Consider the following 20,502-nt stretch of genomic DNA (forward strand, 5'->3'; position numbering starts at 1 on the left):
GGGGGATGTGTGACATAAGCTTCTAAATGTTGTGCATAAAATGCCAGGACAGTTCAAACCCCCCCCAAATGACCCTATTTTGGAAAGTAGACACCCCAAGCTATTTGCTGAGAGGCATGTCGAGTCCATGGAATATTTTATATTGTGACACAAGTTGCGGGAAAGAGACAATTTTTTTTTTTTTTTTTTTTTTTTGCACAAAGTTGTCACTAAATGATATATTGCTCAAACATGCCATGGGAATATGTGAAATTACACCCCAAAATACATTCTGTTGCTTCTCCTGAGTACGGGGATACCACATGTGTGAGACTTTTTGGGAGCCTAGCCGCTCACCATGCCTCTCAGCAAATAGCTTGGGGTGTCTACTTTCCAAAATGGGGTCATTTGGGGGGGTTTGTGCCACCTGGGCATTCCATGGCCTCCGAAACTGTGATAGGCAGTGAAACGTGAAATCAAAAATTTACACCCTTAGAAATCCTGAAGGCGGTGATTGGATTTCGGGGCCCCGTACGCGGCTAGGCTCCCAAAAAGTCCCACACATGTGGTATCCTCGTACTCAGGAGAAGTAGCTAAATGTATTTTGGGGTGCAATTCCACATATGCCCATGGCCTGTGTGAGCAATATATCATTTAGTGTGCAAAAAAAAAAAAAAAAATTTGTCACTTTCCCGCAACTTGTGTCAAAATATAAAACATTCCATGGACTCAACATGCCTCAAAGCAAATAGCTTGGGGTGTCTACTTTCCAAAATGGGGTCATTTGGGGGGGGGTTTATGCCATCTGGGCATTTTATGGCCTTCAAAACTGTGATAGGTAGTGAGGAGTAAAATCAAAAATGTACGCCCTTAGAAATCCTGAAGGCAGTGATTGGTTTTCGGGGCCCCATACGCGGCTAGGCTGCCAAAAAGTCCCACACATGTGGTATCTTCATACTCAGGAGAAGCAGCTAAATGTATTTTGGGGTGCAATTCCACATATGCCCATGGCCTGTGTGAGCAATATATCATTTAGTGACAACTTTTTGTAATTTTTTTTTTTTGTCATTATTCAATCACTTGGGACAAAAAAAATGAATATTCAATGGGCTCAACATGCCTCTCAGCAATTTCCTTGGGGTGTCTACTTTCCAAAATAGGGTAATTTGTGGGGGTTTTGTACTGCCCTGCCATTTTAGCACCTCAAGAAACGACATAGGCAGTCATAAATTAAAGGCTATGTAAATTCCAGAAAATGTACCCTAGTTTATAGGCGCTATAACTTTTGCGCAAACCAAAAAATATACACTTATTGACATTTTTTTTACCAAAGACATGTGGCCGAATACATTTTGGCCTAAATGTATGACTAAAATTGAGTTTATTGGATTTTTTTTAGAACAAAAAGTAGAAAATATCATTTTTTTTCAAAATTTTCGGTCTTTTTCCGTGTATAGCGCAAAAAATAAAAACGGCAGAGGTGATCAAATACCATCAAAAGAAACCTCTATTTGTGGGAAGAAAAGGACGCAAATTTCGTTTGGGTACAGCATTGCATGACCGCGCAATTAGCAGTTAAAGCGACGCAGTGCCAAATTGTAAAAAGTGCTCTGGTCAGGAAGGGGGCAAATCCTTCCGGGGCTGAAGTGGTTAAACTGTATACATATGTGCTTATTTACATTAAACTGTATACATATGTGCTTATTTACATTAAACTGTATACATATGTGCTCATTTACATTAAACTGCATACATATGTGCTCATTTACATTAAACTGTATACATAGGTGTTTATTTGTCTAGAGATACATATATATGTGTTTATTGCCTTGAGCTGCATACATAGATCATGAATGACAAGAAAACTTGTATACCTGTATGTTTGCATACCAGGGTACCTGCATACGTACATACCTACGAGGTTGTATAGTGGTAGACCAACATTTTCTAGGCCTGCATCCTTGTGGAACTGCGTATTAGTTTGTCTAATACTTCACTTTATTATGTATCTGTTAGACTAGCTAAATGACTTAGAAGGGTGAGGCAGATACACTACCCTCAGGTTCAGTGGTCTGGCAATGTTCACGTCTCCTGTTGGACCAATGGCATCAAGGTGATCTGAGCCACTGTGGCGCCTGATCTAGGGTCAAGCCTGGTTAGTACTTGAATGGGAGACTGCCCAGGTTTCCCTCCTAAATGAAGGGAGGCATCTGAGGTTGCTCTGTTGAGAGTATCTCAGACCATAAGATTTTAGAGCAGTCTCTGAGGTGGTTCGCTCCTTCCTTAGTCTGGTCAGTCTTGGCCTTGCGTTGGATCTTGGAGCAAAAGCTTTGGGCTCATTATTGTAAAACAATTAACTGGTAGCTTCAAAACTGAATAGGGACATGAGGTCTATCTTAAGATCTCAATCCACTGGGCATTATTCTGTTTCAGATAGGCTCGGTCTGTTCAGTGATGACCTCTTTGCAAAGGGTAGTTTGTGGGGCCCATAATCTTGAGAAAACACACAGCTTCATGTGCCGGGTTGTTTCCAGCCTCATCAGAGATTTCTGTAATTGCAGGGGAAAGTCGTCTGTTTTCTTTTTTGTGACCATCCTTAGGGCTGGCCACAGCTTCTGAGGTTTACAAAGCTCCTAGCTCCGGTGCTGGACTTGCTAAAGACGCAGGGGGTGTCAATCTCAGTATACCTCAATAACCTTTGCTCAGGAAGCAGTTGGTCCAGATTTTTACTTTGATACACTTTGGAGTAGGAAGCTGTATCTAGGTTGAAGCACATTCCTTATGTACAGTCCTACTCTAGGTCTTGATAGAGGATCATTTTCTCCATCTGGAACTTAAAGGGGTTGTAAACCTTCGTGTTTTTTCACCTTAATGCATCCTATGTCAATGACCAGGTCCCCCAGCCCCCCCTGAACCCTCGAACTTGACCCGGCGGGGATGCGCCCTCTCTCTGCCCTGGGTTCTCGGCTCTTGATTGGATAGATTGATAGCAGCGCAGCCATTGGATCCCTCTGCTGTAAGTTAAATCCAATGACGTGAGTGCCGGGGGGCGGGGCTGAGTCCTGCATTCAGCCTCTATGGACGCCAAATGCTGGACTCGGGAGCGTGCCCTCAAGGTAATCCCCTCGGGGAAGCGCTTCTCTGAGGGGGTTATCAGATGCGGGGAGGAGCCGTAAGAGCTGTCGGGGGACCCCAGAAGAGCAGGTTCGGGGCCATGTTATTTAAAAAAAAAAAATTTACCTTTACTATCACTTTAAAGATCCAGGCATTGGATTGCTAAAGGGCTCTGTTCCCAGGGTATTGCACAGCTAAAGATTGGTGATTGATGGTTCGGAATCTAGAAAGGTTGAATTCTTCCTTTCAGGTACTGGAAGATAACCACTGATGCCAGTTTCTCCGTTTGGTTTGGGGGTGGCTACAGTTCAGTGGACTTCACAGGAGAGTATACTGCCCATAAATATCTTGGAGCTTTTGGCCAGTACGCCTTGCTCTGGATTATGGTACAAACCAGTTGTAGGTTCTATCCGGAAAAGCCTCTGCAGGGGCATATATATATAATATATATATAAAATATCTCAAGGACCAGGGCGGCACCAGGAGTCATGCGGCTCAGGAAGGTGAACCACATTCTGTCTGGGACAGCATAAGCGCTGTCTCTATCGTCCGTGCATATTACAGGTATAGAATAGTGGCAGGGGGAACGGTGCAGGTGAATCTACTAGATTCCAAGTTCTACAACAAGTTGGGACAGGTTGTGTCCAAGACGAGGCTTCCACTGGCAATAGGGGTAGATGCACTGGTAACACCTTAGGGACCAGTTCTCCCTTATTGATGCTTTACCTCTGTTTCAAATTCGGCCACATCTTTTGCGAAGAATCCGGAAGGGGGGTAATACTGATAATGATGTTAGCCAAATTAGCCCAGGAGGGCTTGGTACACTGACATAGCGAGTCTTGCGGGGGTCACTCCTGGGACACTCCCAGTCCAGGGGGACCTAAGGGTCTTGAGTCCTGTATCTTAGCACTGTTGAGCCCCTGGAAGCCAGCTTTGGGAACTTCAATACAGGACTTGAAAATATTTTTTTGCCTGGGATGAAGCCAGGAAGTGGCACCCACAGAAATATGTGAGTGGGAGATTTTCTCTTTTTCTCCAATCGGTAGGGGAAAGGAGATTGGTCTTAAGTACCGTTAATGGTCAGGGTTCGTCCCTATATTTTTTTCCAGGGGCTGTTGTTTCTCACTCCTTGATTCATACTTCATACAGAGTGTAACGTAGACAGTCTCGCCTGTCAGGCCATTCTTGTTTCCTTGGTACTTGAATTTGATCTTGACTGTTCTTGCAGAGGCCACTTTTCGAACCAATCGAGAGATTCTGTTAGTCCTTTATCTTGGAAGGTGGCTTCTTTGGTTGCTATCACTTCACTAATTGGGTGTCAGAGTTGGAGGCTCTTTCATGCAAGGAGCCGTTTTTGGTCTTGCATCATATTAAGGTGATGTTGTGTCCTCATCCATTTTTTGCCTAGAATGGTGTCTGGTTTTCACTGGAATCAAGACAATGTCTTGCCTTTTCTGATCCTCATTTGGCAGGAGTTGGATCACTGCATACTCTGGAGGTAGTTCTGGCGTTTAGAATTACTTGATTTGTCAGTACAGATCAGGTATCCTGGTTTGTGCTGCCAGTAGAGCCCAGGATGGGCAGGAGGCATCCAAGTTAACTATTTTCATTGGATTTGCCAGTTAATTATTCGAGGCTATGGCTTGAAAGTGCAAGATCCCCCACCCCTTTTTTTTTAAGGTGTGTGGAGGCATCTGCCATCAGGTGTCAGTGGCTCAGGATTTAAGGCCATTGCATGGTCTTTGGTTCATACATTCACAGAATTTTACTAGATAGCTATCAAAGCCACAGAGGATGCTACTGGTACTTGTAAGTTTTGGGCGGCAAAAAGAGTCCTTCTCAGGTGGCAGTTTCTGTGATTGTGTCTCCTTCCCCTCTAGTGCATTGCTTTAGGACATCTTGTATAGTCATTATTATGGTTGCTCTGTGTCCTGTGATGTACGATAAAATCTTATTTTCTTCTTTTCCATCATACTTACCTATAAAATCCTTTTCCTGGAGTACATCACGGGACACAGGTCCCTCCCATCTTTTTTGGGATATTCATTGCCTTGCTATAAAACTGAGGTCCTTCCTGTGTAGGAGGGGTTATATAGGGGTGGACTTCCTGTTTGACTATCTGCCAGTGTCCATCCACCAGTAGGTGGTGTATAACCCATATAGTCATTTATTATGGTTGCTTTGCATCCCGTCATGTACTCCAAGAACAGGATTTTACAGTATGATGGAAAAATCCTATTTTTAAAAAAAAATGACAAACATGTTAAACTTACCTGCTCTGTGCAGTAGTTTTGCACAGAGTAGCCTGGATCCTCCTCTTCTTGGGTCCCTCGTCGGCTCTCCGGGCCCCTCCCTTCTGTTGAGTGCCCCCACAGCAAGCAGCTTACTATGGGGGCACCTGAGCCGAGCTGCAGCTCCGTGTGTTCATTCAGACACGGAGCTGCCGTTTGGCCCCACCCCCTCTCTCCTGTTTGGCTAACTTACTTTGATTGACGGCCGCTGTGACAGACACAGCAGCGGTGCCATTGGCTAATCAGGAGGAGAGTCCCGGACGGCTGAGGGACTCGTGGACATCGCTGGAAAGAGTTGGGGCTCAGATAAGTATTAGGGGTTGCTGGGGAGGCTGCCACACACAGATTTTTTTATCTTAATGCATAAAATGCATTAAGATAAAAATCCTTCTGCCTTTACAATGCCTTTAAGGCAGTTGGGACCACAGTCGCCAAACAAACCATTGGTAACACAATACGGCTGCAAGGTTTTTAATTTAGAAAAAACAAACGTGCCTATACTTATACAAACGTTTTCACAGGGCAGCCCTGATCGTCTTCTTCTGAGTTCCCCCGCCGCCGCTCCAAGCCCCTCCTCTTTATCGGGTGTACCCACGGAAAGTCGCTTTCCTTGGGGGCATCCGTGCAGGCTCGCTCCCGAGTCCCGCTGCTGCATCCATTGACACAGACAGCGGGACCGCGTCAATGCAAATGCCTCCTGCTGCTACAGTGGCTTGCGAAAGTATTCGGCCCCCTTGAACTTTTCAACCTTTTGCCACATTTCAGGCTTCAAACGTAAAGATATAAAATTTTAATTTTTTGTGAAGAATCACCAACAAGTGGGACACAATTGTGAAGTGGAACGAAATCTTTTGGATTTTTGAAACTTTTTTAACTAATAAAAAAAATGAAAAGTGGGGCGTGCAAAATTATTTGGCCCCCTTGCGTTAATACTTTGTAGAGCCACCTTTTGCTGCGATTACAGCTGAAAGTCGCTTGGGGTATGTCTCTATCAGTTTTGCACATCGAGAGACTGAAATTCTTGCCCATTCTTCCTTGCAAAACAGCTCGAGCTCAGTGAAGCTGAATGGAGAGCGTTTGTGAACAGCAGTTTTCAGCTCTTTCCACAGATTCTCGAATGGATTCAGGTCTGGACTTTGACTTGGCCATTCTAACACCTGGATACGTTTATTTGTGAACCATTCCTTTGTAGATTTTGCTGTATGTTTGGGATCATTGTCTTGTTGGAAGATAAATCTCCGTCCCAGTTTCTGGTCTTTTGCAGACTCCAACAGGTTTTCATCCAGAATGGTCCTGTATTTGGCTGCATTCATCTTCCCCTCAATTTTAACCATCTTCCCTGTCCCTGCTGAAGAAAAGCAGGCCCAAACCATGATGCTGCCACCACCATGTTTGACAGTGGGGATGGTGTGTTGAGTGTGATGAGCTGTGTTGCTTTTACGCCAAACATATCGTTTTGCATTGTGGCCAAAAAGTTTGATTTTGGTTTCAACGGACCAGAGCACCTTCTTCCACATGTTTGGTGTGTCTCCCAGGTGGCTTGTGGCAAACTTTAGACGAGACTTTTTATGGATATCTTTGAGAAATGGCTTTCTTCTTGCCACTTTTCCATAAAGGCCAGATTTGTGCAGTGTACGACTGATTGTTGTCCTATGGACAGACTCTCCCACCTCAGCTGTGATTCTCTGCAGTTCATCCAGAGTGATCATGGGCCTCTTGGCTGCATCTCTGATCAGTCTTCTCCTTGTCTGAGCTGAAAGTTTAGAGGGACAGCCAGGTCTTGGTAGATTTGCAGTGGTCTGATACTCCTTCCATTTCAAAATGATCGCTTGCACAGTGCTCCTTGGGATGTTTAAAGCTTGGGAAATCTTTTTGTATCCAAATCCGGCTTTAAACTTCTCCACAACAGTATTACGGACCTGCCTTGTGTTCCTTGGTCTTCATGATGCTCTCTGCGCTTTCAACAGAACCCTGAGACTATCACAGAGCAGGTGCATTTATACAGAGACTTGATTACACACAGGTGGATTCTATTTATCACCATCAGTCATTTAAAACAACATTGGATCATTCAGAGATCCTCGCTGAACTTCTGGAGTGAGTTTGCTGCACTGAAAGTAAAGGGGCCCAATAATTTTGCACGCAACACTTTTCAGTTTTTTAATTGCTAAAAAAGTTTAAAATATCCAATAGATTTCGTTCCACTTCACAATTGTGTACCACTGGTTGGTGATTCTTCACAAAAAATTAAAATTTTATATCTTTATGTTTGAAGCCTGAAATGTGGCAAAAGGTTGAAAAGTTCAAGGGGGCCGAATACTTTTGCAAGCCACTGTATCAGTGAGGAGAAAGACAGCGTCGGAGCTGCTGCGCTCGTGCACATCGCTGGATTGGATTGGGCTCAGGTAAGAAAATGGGGGGTCGGGGGGGAAGCTGCAGCACAGAAGGTTCTTCACCTTAATGCATAGAATGCATTAAAGTAAAAAACCTTGAGCCTTTACCAGCACTTTAAAATGATTGTAACGGCAAAAGGTTTTTTATCTTAATGCATTATATGTATTAAGATAAAAAACCTTCTGTTTGCAGCAGCCCCCCTAATACTTACTTGAGGTCCATCTAGATCCAGCTATGTTGTAGGAGTGTGTCTGCTGCCCGGGACTCCTCTCCTCATTGGCTGAGACAGCAGCGTGGCGCCATTGGCTTCTGCTGCTGTCCGTGAAATTCAGTCAGCCAGCCAATGAGGAGAGAGAGGGGGAGGGGCCACAGCTCCGTGTCTTAGTGGACACAGGGAGCTGTTGCTTGGCTCACGTGCCCCCATAGCAAGCAGTAGGGGAACTCAACAGAAGGAAGGGGCCAGGAGCGCCGAAGAGGGACAGAGAAGAGGAGGATCTGGACTGCTCTGTGCAAATCCACTACACAGGGAAGGGGTGTATGACATGTTTGTTATTTGTAACTAAAAAAAAAAAAAAAAAAATGACTTTAGTACCACTTTAAGGTCATGGCGTGGCCTAGCCAGTCTCCAGACCCCAATCCTATAGAAAATTTATAGAGGGAGCTAAAACTTTGAGTTGCCATGCAATAGCCAAGAAACCTTAAGGAGTTAGAGAAGATCTGTAAAGAAGAGTGGACCAAATTCCCTCCCGAGATGTGTACAAATCTGGTAACCAACTACAAGAAATGTCTTACCTCTGTGCTTGCCAACAAGGGTTTCTCCACCAAGTACGAGGTCATGTTTTTCTTGGGGATGAAATACTTATTTTGCTCACTGAACTGCAACTCAGTTTATAACATTTGTATCATATGTTTTTCTGGACTTTTGGTTGATATTCTGTCTCTATCATTGACAATACACCTATGGTAAACATTATAGACCTTTCATGGGGCGTGAGAAGCCAGCAGAACAGAATGATTATTGCTAGCTGCTATAACCAACAGTATTCAAATGTAAACAAAAATCTGACAGGCTAGTTGTACCCAAGGCGGTCGATAAATAATAACAGAACAGGGTCTTAAAACCAAATAAAAGCTGTAAAAGGCCTTGTATTACGTAAATGAATAAGAAATATTGTCAAATATGACCAGGGGATCCATGATCTCTGGTCATAAAAGGGTTACCAGTAACAGCTAAGTAGGTAATTGTTTAACTCCTTGCAAAGTAACTATACTTGTTGTAACTGATCCATTTTTTTGCCACTGTTTGTTCTTTGTTTTTTTGTTTTTTTTCATTGAATAGGGCCATTAGATGGAATGTGTCAGGATGGAAATTTGGGGGCTGCCATTCCCAGTTTGTTTTCAAAGGTGCGTATACTAGATCTGTTAACCTTATCATTCCTTTACTATTGAGTCACCGACCCAGAACAAGGATGTACATATGGTGTGCACAGCTGAATGCCTGAAATGCACATGCTTGTACTAGGTCAGTGATTGAGCAAGTAATCACGGAAGGATAAGGATGACAGCTCTGGGGCCTCCACCTTTTATTACAAGTCAGCAATAGCAGCTTTAACCATGTAGGCACTTGAAACAATGGCAGGAAATATTGAAAACAAGCCTTTTAGACCCCTTTCACACTGAGGCAATTGCAGGCGCTATAGCATTAAAAATAGCGCTAAAAATAGCGCCTGCAAAGCACCCTGAAACAGCGGCTCCATTAACTCCAGTGTGAAAGCCCGAGGGCTTTCACACTGGAGCGGTGCGCTGGCAGGGCGTCAGAAAAAGTCCTGCCAGCAGCTTCCTTGGAGTGCATTAGGAGCAGTGAACTCACCGCTCCTAAAGCGAACCTGCCCCTTGAAAACAATGGGGCAGCGCTGTTATACCGCCAGCAAAGCGCCGCTGCAGCGGTGTTTTGCTGGCAGATTTTACCCCTTTTCGGTCACTAATGGGGGTTAAAACCGCCCCGCTAGCGGCCGAATAGCACCTCCAAAACGACGGTAAAGCGGCACTAAAAATAGCGCCACTTTACCGCTGACGCCTAGGGCGGCTCAGTGTGAAAAGGGTCTTAGTGTGCTGTGTTGACACTCTTTAAAGCAAATCTCAACCAGCTGCTGTAGTCAAAAGCTTGTAGCTAATCTTTCACATGCCTTCCATTTGAGCAGTAAGACTACCCATTATATTTATTAGCCAAGGTAAGGTGGGGATAGGTAGCAGGCCCCAGCCGTTTAACCACAAGAGCTATAAAGACCTGCATTGCAGAGAGCCCTACTTTTTGGCACTTCCCAGGTTTACTAGAAGTAAACATGTAGGCAAACACCTCAGTATCTTCTGTTTGTTTATTGCTTTTAAAGTAACTATAGGGTCACTTAAAATATAGTACACAGTAAAATTTTAGTGCACATATATATATATATATATATATATATATATATATATATATATATATATATATATATATATATATATATATATATATACACAAATGGCCAATTTGACGACTTGTATTGTATTACTTTCATATCTAATCGCTGAATGTTTCCATCTTTTTATTTCAAATTCAGATTGCTAAAGAATGATTCTGCTTTTAACTCTTGTTTCTTTTTTTTTTTAAGTAGTAGTAGTAAAAATAGTTGTATGTTTTCTTGCTGTAAAAAAAGTAGTTTTGTTTACAGTTGTGACACTAAAGGTACAACAGTGTGATATATTGCGCCATAGAAATAACTGAGCCCTCTTCTATCATTTCCCATGTAGGATGTTGAAAATATTTTTAGTCGAATTATCGATATCCATGAACTAAGTGTAAAGCTTCTGGGCCTTATTGAGGACACCGTAGAAATGACAGATGAAGGCAGTCCCCATCCTTTAGTAGGTAGCTGCTTTGAGGACCTAGCAGAGGTGAGTTCTGGGATAAGCGTTTTTTTTTTCATCTCTATATTGATTTATTCAGTTAATTTACTTGCGTTCCTAATCTTGTAAATAAACATCTGGCCACTATTTAATGTTTTAGGAATATAATCCAAGTTTATTGCCCATAGATACAGTATATCACAAAAGTGAGTACACCCCTCACATTTTTGTAAATATTTTATTGTACCTTTTCATGTGACAACACTGAAGCAATGACACTTTTCTACAATGTAATGTAGTAAGTGTACAGCTTGTATAACAGTGTAAATTTGCTGTCCCCTCAAAATAACTCAACACACAGCCATTAATGTCTAAATTGCTGGCAACAAAAGTGAGTACACCCCTAAGTAAAAATGTCCAAATTGGGCCCAATTAGCCATTTTCTCTCCCTGGTGTCATGTGACTCGTTAGTGTTACAAGGTCTCAGGTGTTAATGGGGATCAAGTGTGTTAAATTTGGTGTTATCGCTCTCACTCTCTAATACTGGTCACTGAAAGTTCAACATGGCACCTCATGGCAAAGAACTCTCTGAGGATCTGAAAAAAAGAAATGTTGCTGTATATAAAGATGGCCTAGGCTGTAAGATTGCCAAACCCTGAAACTGAGCTGCAGCACGGTGGCCAAGACCATACAGCGGTTTATCAGGACAGGTTCCACTCAGAACAGGCTTCACCATGGTTGACCAAAGAAGTTGAGTGTATGTGCTCAGCGTCCTATCCAGAGGTTGTCTTTGGGGAAAAGACTTATGCTGCCAGCATTGCTGCAGAGGTTGAATGAGTGGGGGTCAGCCTGTCATTGCTCAGACCATACGCCGCACGCTGCATCAAATTGGTCTGAATGGCTGTCGTCCCAGAAGGAAGATGATGCACAAGAAAGCCCACAAACAGTTTGCTGAAGGCAAGCAGACTAAGGACATGGATTACTGGAACCATGTCCTGTTTGTCTGATGAGACCAAGATGAACTTATTTGGTTCAGATGGTGTCAAGCGTGTGTGGTCGCAACCAGGTGAAGTGTACAAAGACAAGTGTGTCTTGCCTACAGTCAAGCATGGTGGTGGGAGTGTCATGGTCCGGGGCTGCATGAGTGCTGCTGGCACTGGGGAGCTACAGTTCATTGAGGGAACCATGAATGCCAACATGTACTGTGACATACTGAAGCAGAGCATGTGATGCCGATTTTTTTGGGCCGATATATTAGGCCGTTTTTTTTTTTCTTTTTTTTCCCCTTCATCTCATAAAATCTAACAGACCCCTTTCACACTGGGGCGTTTTTCAGGCGCTTTTGGGCTAAAAATAGCGCCTGTAAAGTGCCTGTAAAACGGCTCCCCTGCAGTCTCAGTGTGAAAGCCCGATGCTTTCACACTGAGGCGATGCGCTGGCAGGATGTTAAAAAAAAGTCCTGCAAGCAGCATCTTTGGAGCGGTGTATACCACCACTCCTGCCCATTGAAATGAATGCGCACCGCTGCCGAAGCGTCTGCAAAGCGTTTCGGCAGCATCACTTCAGGGGCGCATTTAACCCCTTCCTCGGCTGCTAGCTGGGTTATAAGCGCCCCGCTAGCAGCCGAATAGCGCTGCTAAAATGACGGTAAAGCGCCGCTAAAACTGGCAGTGTTTTACCGTCAACGACTGCCCGCTCCAGTGTGAAAGCAACGTTAAGTGATACAGAAAATTTTTTACATTTAAACATTTATTAAACAAAACAAACCTCCAATCAGTTCACTTGTATGTAGAATTTAGATTAAAAAAAACAAAAAAAAACTATATCTTAAATATTAAATACACAAAAACAGGTAATCAAAACTTTTGGACAAAAAAAAAAAATGGGCTAACTTTACTGCTTAGTTTTTTTTTAAATGTATTAGTGTATTTTTTTTAAAAAAAAATTGTGTTTAAAAGACCGCTGCGCAAATACTGTGTGACATAAAATATTGCAACAACCGCTATTTTATTCCCTAGGGTCTCTGCTAAAATATATATATATATATATATATATATATATATATATATATATATATATATATATATATATATATATATATATATATATATATATATATATATATATATATATAATATGTTTGGGGGTTCTAAGTGATTTTCTAGCAGAAAATACAGGATTTTTACTTGGAAGCAAAAAATGTCAGAAAAGATTTAGTCTTTAAATGGTTAAACTGAGAACTTCTCCACAAGGAGTTCAGTTCATTCATAAGTGTAAACATTGTATCTCTTCAGATTCTTTTTATCAGATTTGGCAGGCTGCCCAGAGGAGGAGAGAAGTTGTTTCACAGAAGATTTCAGGCAACTTGTATTGACTTCTATTACAGAAGTCATTTGCAAGTTGCGCTGAAGTTATATTGGCTTTTTTTTATCAGCACAATCGGCTGATGCCAATTAAGTAAAAAACACCAAATATCGGCCGATATATCGGTCGACCTCTAGTAAAGGTGATGGACTGGTCAAGCATGTTTCCAGACCTAAACCCTATTGCGCATCTGTGGGGCATCCTCAAACAAAAAGTGGAGGAGCGCAAGATCTCTAACATCCACCAGCTCTGTGATGTCGTCATGGAGGAGAGGAAGAGGACTCCAGTGGCAACCTGTGAAGCTCTGGCGAACTCCATGCACAAGAGGGTTAAGGCAGTGCTGGAAAATAATGGTGGCCACACAAAATATTGACACTTTGGGCCCAATTTGGACATTTTCACTTAGGGGTGTAAATTTACACTGTTATACAAGCTGTACACTCACTACTTTACATTGTAGCAAAGTGTCATTTTTTCAGTGTTGTCACATGAAAAGATATAATAAAATATTTACAAAAATGTGATGGGTACTCAACTTTTGTGAGATACTGTGTATGTGTATGTATGTGTGTATGTGACATTTTAGCAACAGAAGGAAAGTACTAGATTGTCTACATTTAAAGAATATGTTTATACCATTTTGATCATTTGGGCAAAGAAGCTGGTTATTTGATAACACCCTTTATTAATAAAACTAAACCCACCGATGCAATCTTCCAAATTTCCAAGCTCTTTTAAATTTACACAAGACAGTCTTATCACCTAAACATAAAAAACTCACATGGGGACCAGATACAGAAGTTGAAGAAAGTCTACCAGTATTGTCCTTTTAGCAAACAAAGTATTTTGGCTATCCTACTATAATCCTAGAGCTTCTCATGATGGGAATTTGCTAGTGTAACTGCATGAGATGGATATTCCTTTGCAAGTCATTAACTGTTCCCTGGCTCTTTAATTTCCATCTCTAATGAAATTATGGTATGAAATAAACTACATGTGTCAGAAGCAGTGTTAATTTTGAAATCAAATTTCAAGTTCGTTTTAGTCATAGTTGTTTGACTAAAATGCCATTTTAGTTTGTCATATTTTAGTCATCTGAATTGTTTTATTGAATTGAATAACCTGTTATTTATGGTATTAGAGCCCTTTCACACTGGGGCGGTTTGCAGGCGTTATTGCGCTAAAAATACCGCCTGCAAACCGACCCAAAACAGCCGCTACTGTTTGTTCAGTGTGAAAGCCCTCGGGCTTTCACACAGAAGCGGTGCGCTGGCAGGAGAAGAAAAAAACTCCTGCAAGCCGCATCTTTGGAGCGGTGAAGGAGCGGTGTATTCACCGCTCCTAAACCGCTCCTGCCCATTGAAATCAATGGGGCAGCGCGGCTATGCGAGCGGTTTTAACCCTTTTTCGGCTGCCAGCGGAGGTTAAAACCGCACCGATATCGGCCGAATACCACCGCAAGAACGACGGTAAAGCAGCGCTAAAAATAGCGCTGTTTTACCGCCGACGCCCCCACCGCCCCAGTGTGAAAGGGGCCTTAAGGTTCGAACATGCACTAGAGACACAGATTTAGCTATTGTGATATATAACGTCTTCATAAATAAAACCAAGTTTCATAAACAAAAATATTGCTTTTTGACAAACAGAAGTGCAACTTTAAAATCTAAAAAACAAACCAAAAACTGTAAACTCTAGTGGCTGTAATGCCATTGCACATATTACCTGAATATATTACAAACAAAATATTAAGGAGAAAAAATAAGAAAAGCTTTTTCTTAATTTTTGTTTTTCTTTCAGCAGCTTAGTAGATGCCGCCTACTTATTTGTATGTAGTAGTGTTAATTTTCATGTAAAATTTTGATTTAATTTTAGTCATAGTCTTTTGACTAAAATACTATTTTAGTTTCAGTTGTTCTTTAGTCATCTGAATTTTTTTACTCGACTAAAATACATTTTATTTTTATTATGTAGATGAAAGTAACACTGGTCACAAGGCTGTTATTTAAAGTGGAAGTAAACCCTCCTATCGTGTTTAATCAAGGAAGTTGCCATTTTTAGTTTTGCATAGAGTGTGAAAGAGTTAGAATTTTTGTCAGGGTTTTGTGTATGTCAACAGTAGGAGACAAGAAGAAACATCCTCAAGGTGGAAAGAACAGTTGGACATCTAGTGCATATATTAAATACATAGTTGGTTAGGTTGAATTAAAACACTGGTCTATCAGTTTCCACCTGTGTGTTTATATCACTACCATTTTCAGTATCCCTTGCAATATGTTCGCTAAGAAACGCATCTAAAAGTTTTTTGAGTTTATCTACATTCCCCAGGCTAGGTTAACTTATCTAGTGAAGCAGGTTTCAAATGTATAAAGTGTGAAAAGTACATATGTCTGAACAGGAATGCTAAAAATAGTTACAGAAATTTTCCTAAATGTCTGAAGGGCAATAATACTATTCCACACATAACTATAACTTGCCGCTTAAGCAGCCACAGTTCATAGGTGTAATCAACCCCTTGCTGTATAATACCTATATCAATAAGTACCTGCACTGCTTAAATCCCCTCAAACAATTTGATATCTCACACACTAATGTAATATACAGTTTGTCTCTTCATGTATGCATCAGACAATCTTTAAATGAGAAGTATGGACTATGAAAAAAACACACACTCACGTAGATGGATGCAGCATTGATTCGATGCTGCATTTGTCCCCCTGCCTGCTTTGAACTGAGAACTGGGCAAACACAGCTGATCGCTCAGTTCTCTGCACTCTGTGAGCAGCAGAGCCGGGGACTGTCAGTCTCCGGCTCTCTGCTCTAACCCCCACGCTCACTGGCGTGCCGGGCTGTGGAGGGACCAGGAGGGACTGGCTCAGACTCTCAGCAGATTTCTGAGAGGCTGAGTCAGCTGTCGGTCCAGGTTTCTGGGCAGTAGTCTTCAGCCTGTTTGTTGGCTGAAACCAGATCACGGGAGAGCTGAAATAAACAAACTGCACTCCTGTGACCTATAGGAGAGGTATAGCCAATATAGCTGTGGCTAAACTTCTCATTTTAATAATTCTGCAATCTTTTCTTTACTTCACAAATGTCCTCCTCACTTTTCACCTTTTAACGTGTTCTTGTGCAACAAGCTGGACAGGCACTCACTGATGTTATTACCTCCCTGTTACAGAAGAAAGGTAATTTGGCATTGTAAAGCACTCCTCTGATCATCTTTTTATAAGCATGATTCAGTCCTTTAATGCACAGGGTCAGCAAGCTGGATCCCGTATAATGGTTTCCAGGGAGGGATACAAGACAAAAGATCAAATAGCGTACAAAAGTTTATTAAAAATGTATAAAAACAACAATAAAAGACTGTTATACACTTACACACTTATAAAGGTGCTTACAACACTATGGTGATTGCCCTGGTATACCACATTTAATGGAATACATTCATTTTTCTTGCATATGCATCTGCATCTGGTGTAAATGAACCAGTGTATCATTAACCGCTTGCTGACCAGCCGCCGCAGTTATAATACAGCAGGTTGGCTTGGCTGCGTGAATTGCCGTAGGTGTACATCAGGCTCGTACATGGCTTTCTGTGGGTGTGCCCATTGGCCAGCGGGGGAGCCAATCAGCGGGTCTGGCGGACTCTGTCAACCGGCCGCCCACGATCGTTCGTCGCAGAGACAGAACGGTGATCTGCCAAAGTAAACAAGGCAGATCTCCATTCTGTCAGGGGATGACACAGAGATCCTGTCTTTCTGCTATGCAGGAAGACAGATCTGTGTGTTGTCCCAGGCAGCCCATCCCCCATACAGCTAGTAAACACACTCAGGGAACACAGTTAACCCCTTGATCGCCCCTGATGTTAACCCCTTTCCTGCCAGTGCCATTAGTACAATGTCAGTGCATATTTTTAGCACTGATCACTGTAATAATGTCACTGGTTGCCAAAAAAGTGTCAAAAATGTCAGTTAGGTGTCAGATCTGTTCACCGCAATGTCGCAGTCCCGCAAAAAATCGCTGATCACTGTCATTACTATTAAAAAAAAAAAATAATAAAAATGCCATAAATCTATCCTATTTTGTAGATGCTATAACTTTTGCGCAAGCCAGTCAATATACGCTTATTGGGGTTTTTTCCCCCAAAAATATGTAGCAGAATACAAATTGACCTAAATTGGTGAAGAAATTTGATTTTTCTAAAAAAAAAAGTTTATTGGGTATGTTTTATAGCAGAAAATAAAAAAAGATATACTTTTTTTAAATTGTCGGTCTTTTTTTGTTTATAGCGCAAAAAATAAAGACCACAGAGGTGGTCAAATACCACCAAAGGAAAGCTCTATTTGTTGGAAAAAGGGGACATCAATATTTGGGTACAGCGTCAATGGACTGCGCAATTGTCAGCTAAAGTAACGCAGTGACGTATCACAAAAAATGGCCTGGTCATTAAGGGGGTAAATCCTTCTGGGGCTGAAGTGGTTAAATAAGGCCTTCTTCGATAAACATTGTCATATCACCCTTCTGGTCCCAATAGCAAACATCCCTTCACATCCGTATTTGACATGATATATTCTGATCTTTTATCCATGCGACCAGTCACACAATTCATATGTACGGATTTAGTGGCCATAAGTAGTTACAAACCTTCAATACTCACTTGACTTCAGATGTTGCTATAGAAAAGACACTATTTAATACTCAATCACGCAACTATAACTGTACATAACCTCAAGTGCACAATCTTGCGATCCATTATATTGATGCATCATCGATTTAAATATCAAACAATGCAAAGGGCACATGCAGATGTTTGTCCGATCAGAAACAATCAAAAATATTCTTCCACAGCTGATCAATCATGAGTCCTTTTAGTTAGTCAAATTGAGGGTCTTTGGTTAGCAACTTTTATTCAAGTTGATCAATTTAGTAGCATTGAATGATCGTTTTAAAATACCAGTGCCTGTATGGACACCAATATATCCTGTGACCACTGCTTATCTTCCTGCTTATCATCCTACTGATTGCTCACAATTCCCAGGAAAGTTGTGTTTTCTTTCTGAGCAGTGCATTTATGAAAATTACTCCGGCTGGCTAATGAGGAGACACAGGTATATCTGATTCCTCTATATTACAGTGATATATAGATAGTAGGAACAACGCTACAATGGACAGATCTTGCCATTAGATGTCATCACAAATGTAAAAAGCTAATGGGTAAAACACCCCGTCAGATTCCATACATAATGAAAATATACATTTTGGGTGGAGTAAACCTTTTATCATGTTGCCATCTATTATTATGATTTCATGTTCCTGAAAAATATTTAAAATCTTACCCACGTTTTATTGTTGAAGTATACAGTATCTCCAAAGGACAGTTGTGCTCAAAAGTTTTCATACCCTGGCAGAAATCGCAAAATGTTGGCATTAATATTGAAATTATGATTGATTATGCCAAAAAAAGTCTTAAGGATAGTGATTATATGAATCCATTTATTATCACGTTGTTGTTTGGCTGCTTTTTAAATCCTAATGATAACAGAAATCACCCAAATGGCCCTGATCAAATGTTTACATACCCTGGAATGTTTGGCCTTGGTACAGACACACAAGGTGACACATGCAGGTTAAAATGGCAGTTAACTACCTCCCGTCCGCCGTATAGTAAAATGATCCCCTCTCATTTCTAGTCTGGCCGCTCTTGCGCACCTTATCGGTGCCCCCTATCAGTGCGGCATATTGGTGCCTCCTCATTAGTGCCACCTAATCGGTGCCGCCTCATCAGCGCACATCAGTGAAGGAGAAAAATTACTTATTTACAACATTTTCTAAAAGAAACTAACAAAAGCTTTTTATTTGTTTTCAAAATGTTCTTATTTTTTAGTTTTTTTAACAAAAAATAAAAAAAAAAACACTGGTGACTAAATACCACCAAAAGAAAGCTCCAATTGTGGGAAATAAATGATAAAAATGTAATTTGGGTACAACGTTGCATGACTGCGCAATTCTCATTCAAAGTGTGACAGCGCTGAAAGCTGAAAATTGGCATGGGCAGGAAGGGGGTGAAAGTACCCAGTATTGAAGTGGTTAAAGGTTAATTTCCCACATCTGTGGCTTTTTAAATTTCAGTTAGTATCTGTGTGTAAATCGTCACTGAGTTTGTTTGCTCTCACTTGAATGCACTGAAGCCTTTACTGTGCCAATGCCAATAAAAAGCTTGGTTACTATATGCCTGACAACACCTTGACATGCCTCACCATGCTTTCTTGTGGCACTGGTGGAGTAAAGGCTTCTTTCTGGCAACTCGACCATGCAGATCATTTGCAAATATTGTGGTATAGTGCTCCTTTAAAAACAACCACACTGTCCTCTATTTCTCCTGAGGTTACTTGTGGGTTTTTCTTTGTATTCTAAACAATTCCTCTGGCAGTTGTGGCTACAATATTTCTTGGTCTTCCTGATTTTGGCTTGGTATCAGGAGATGCCCGAATTTTCCACTTAATAAGTAATTGACCAGTACTTACTGGCAAATGTAAGGCTTTGGATATCTTTTTATATCTTTTTCCATCTTTATAAAGTTCCATTACTGTTAGGCTCGGTTCACACAGGGACGACTTGTCAGGCGACCTAGTCGCCTCCCGTTCTGTGCTATGGAACCATTCTAAGGGGAGCGACGCAAGTCGCTCCGACTTAGAAAAAGGTTCCTGTACGACTTCGGGGGCGACTTGGGGCGACTTGCATAGACTTCTATACAGAAGTCGTTTTGCAAGTCGCCCGGGCAGTCGTGTGCAGGTCGCCTCGGTGAGGCGACCTGCAAGTCGTGCCGCCTCTGGTGTGAACCGAGGCTTACGTAGGTTCTTTGTCAGTTCTTTCCTGCTCTCCATGGCTCAGTATCAGCCTGCTCAGTGCATCCACATGAGAGCTAACAATTTCATTGACAGTTTGTACACAGACACTAATTGCAATTCAAAAAGCAACAGATGTGGGAAATTGACCTTTTAATTGCCATTTAATCTGTGTGTCACCTTGTATAGCTGTACCAAGGCCAAGCATTCCAGGGTATGTAAACTTTTGATCAGGGCCATTTGGGTGATTTTTGTTGTTATGATTTAAAAAGGAGCCAAACAACTATGTGATAATAAACTGCTTCATATGATCACTATCCTTAAATAAAAGACAGTTTTCTGGCATGAAAATTCATATTTTAAATATTAATGCCAAATATTTACGTATGCAAAATTTTGAGCATAGCTATTTTTCTCTCTCTTGGGTCGAACCCAGATTCCAAGGATTCCGCTTTACTTATGTACTGTAAACACAACAGGAAGTAAGAGGATATCTCTTTAAAGTGGGGGAAATCCCTTTTTATAAAGGTGCAACTAAGCTATTAACCACAATACATTGCCCCTCTACAGTATTTCTGTTCTGGTGTGAAATCGGAGTTTTGGATTCTCCCTCACTTTCATTCCAAGTAAGAGTA

General features: G+C 41.6%; 1 protein-coding gene across 2 annotated transcripts in view; it reads left to right on the top strand.

The window, feature by feature from the left end:
* SOS1 (SOS Ras/Rac guanine nucleotide exchange factor 1) overlaps positions 1-20,502 on the top strand; it is a 519,460-nt gene that overhangs the window by 208,105 nt on the left and 290,853 nt on the right. Inside the window, exons 1-2 of one of the 2 annotated variants that reach the window (XM_073627669.1) lie at positions 9,118-9,182; positions 10,569-10,712. In XM_073627669.1, the coding sequence (XP_073483770.1) occupies positions 9,132-9,182; positions 10,569-10,712 (195 nt within the window). In that variant the 5' untranslated portion in view covers positions 9,118-9,131. Of the gene's footprint in view, positions 1-9,117; positions 9,183-10,568; positions 10,713-20,502 lie in introns of those variants that run through there. The other variant, XM_073627668.1, reaches the window with a different exon arrangement.

This window comes from Aquarana catesbeiana, linkage group LG04, assembly GCF_042186555.1.
Source record: "Aquarana catesbeiana isolate 2022-GZ linkage group LG04, ASM4218655v1, whole genome shotgun sequence".
Classification (NCBI taxonomy): Eukaryota; Metazoa; Chordata; class Amphibia; order Anura; family Ranidae; genus Aquarana; species Aquarana catesbeiana.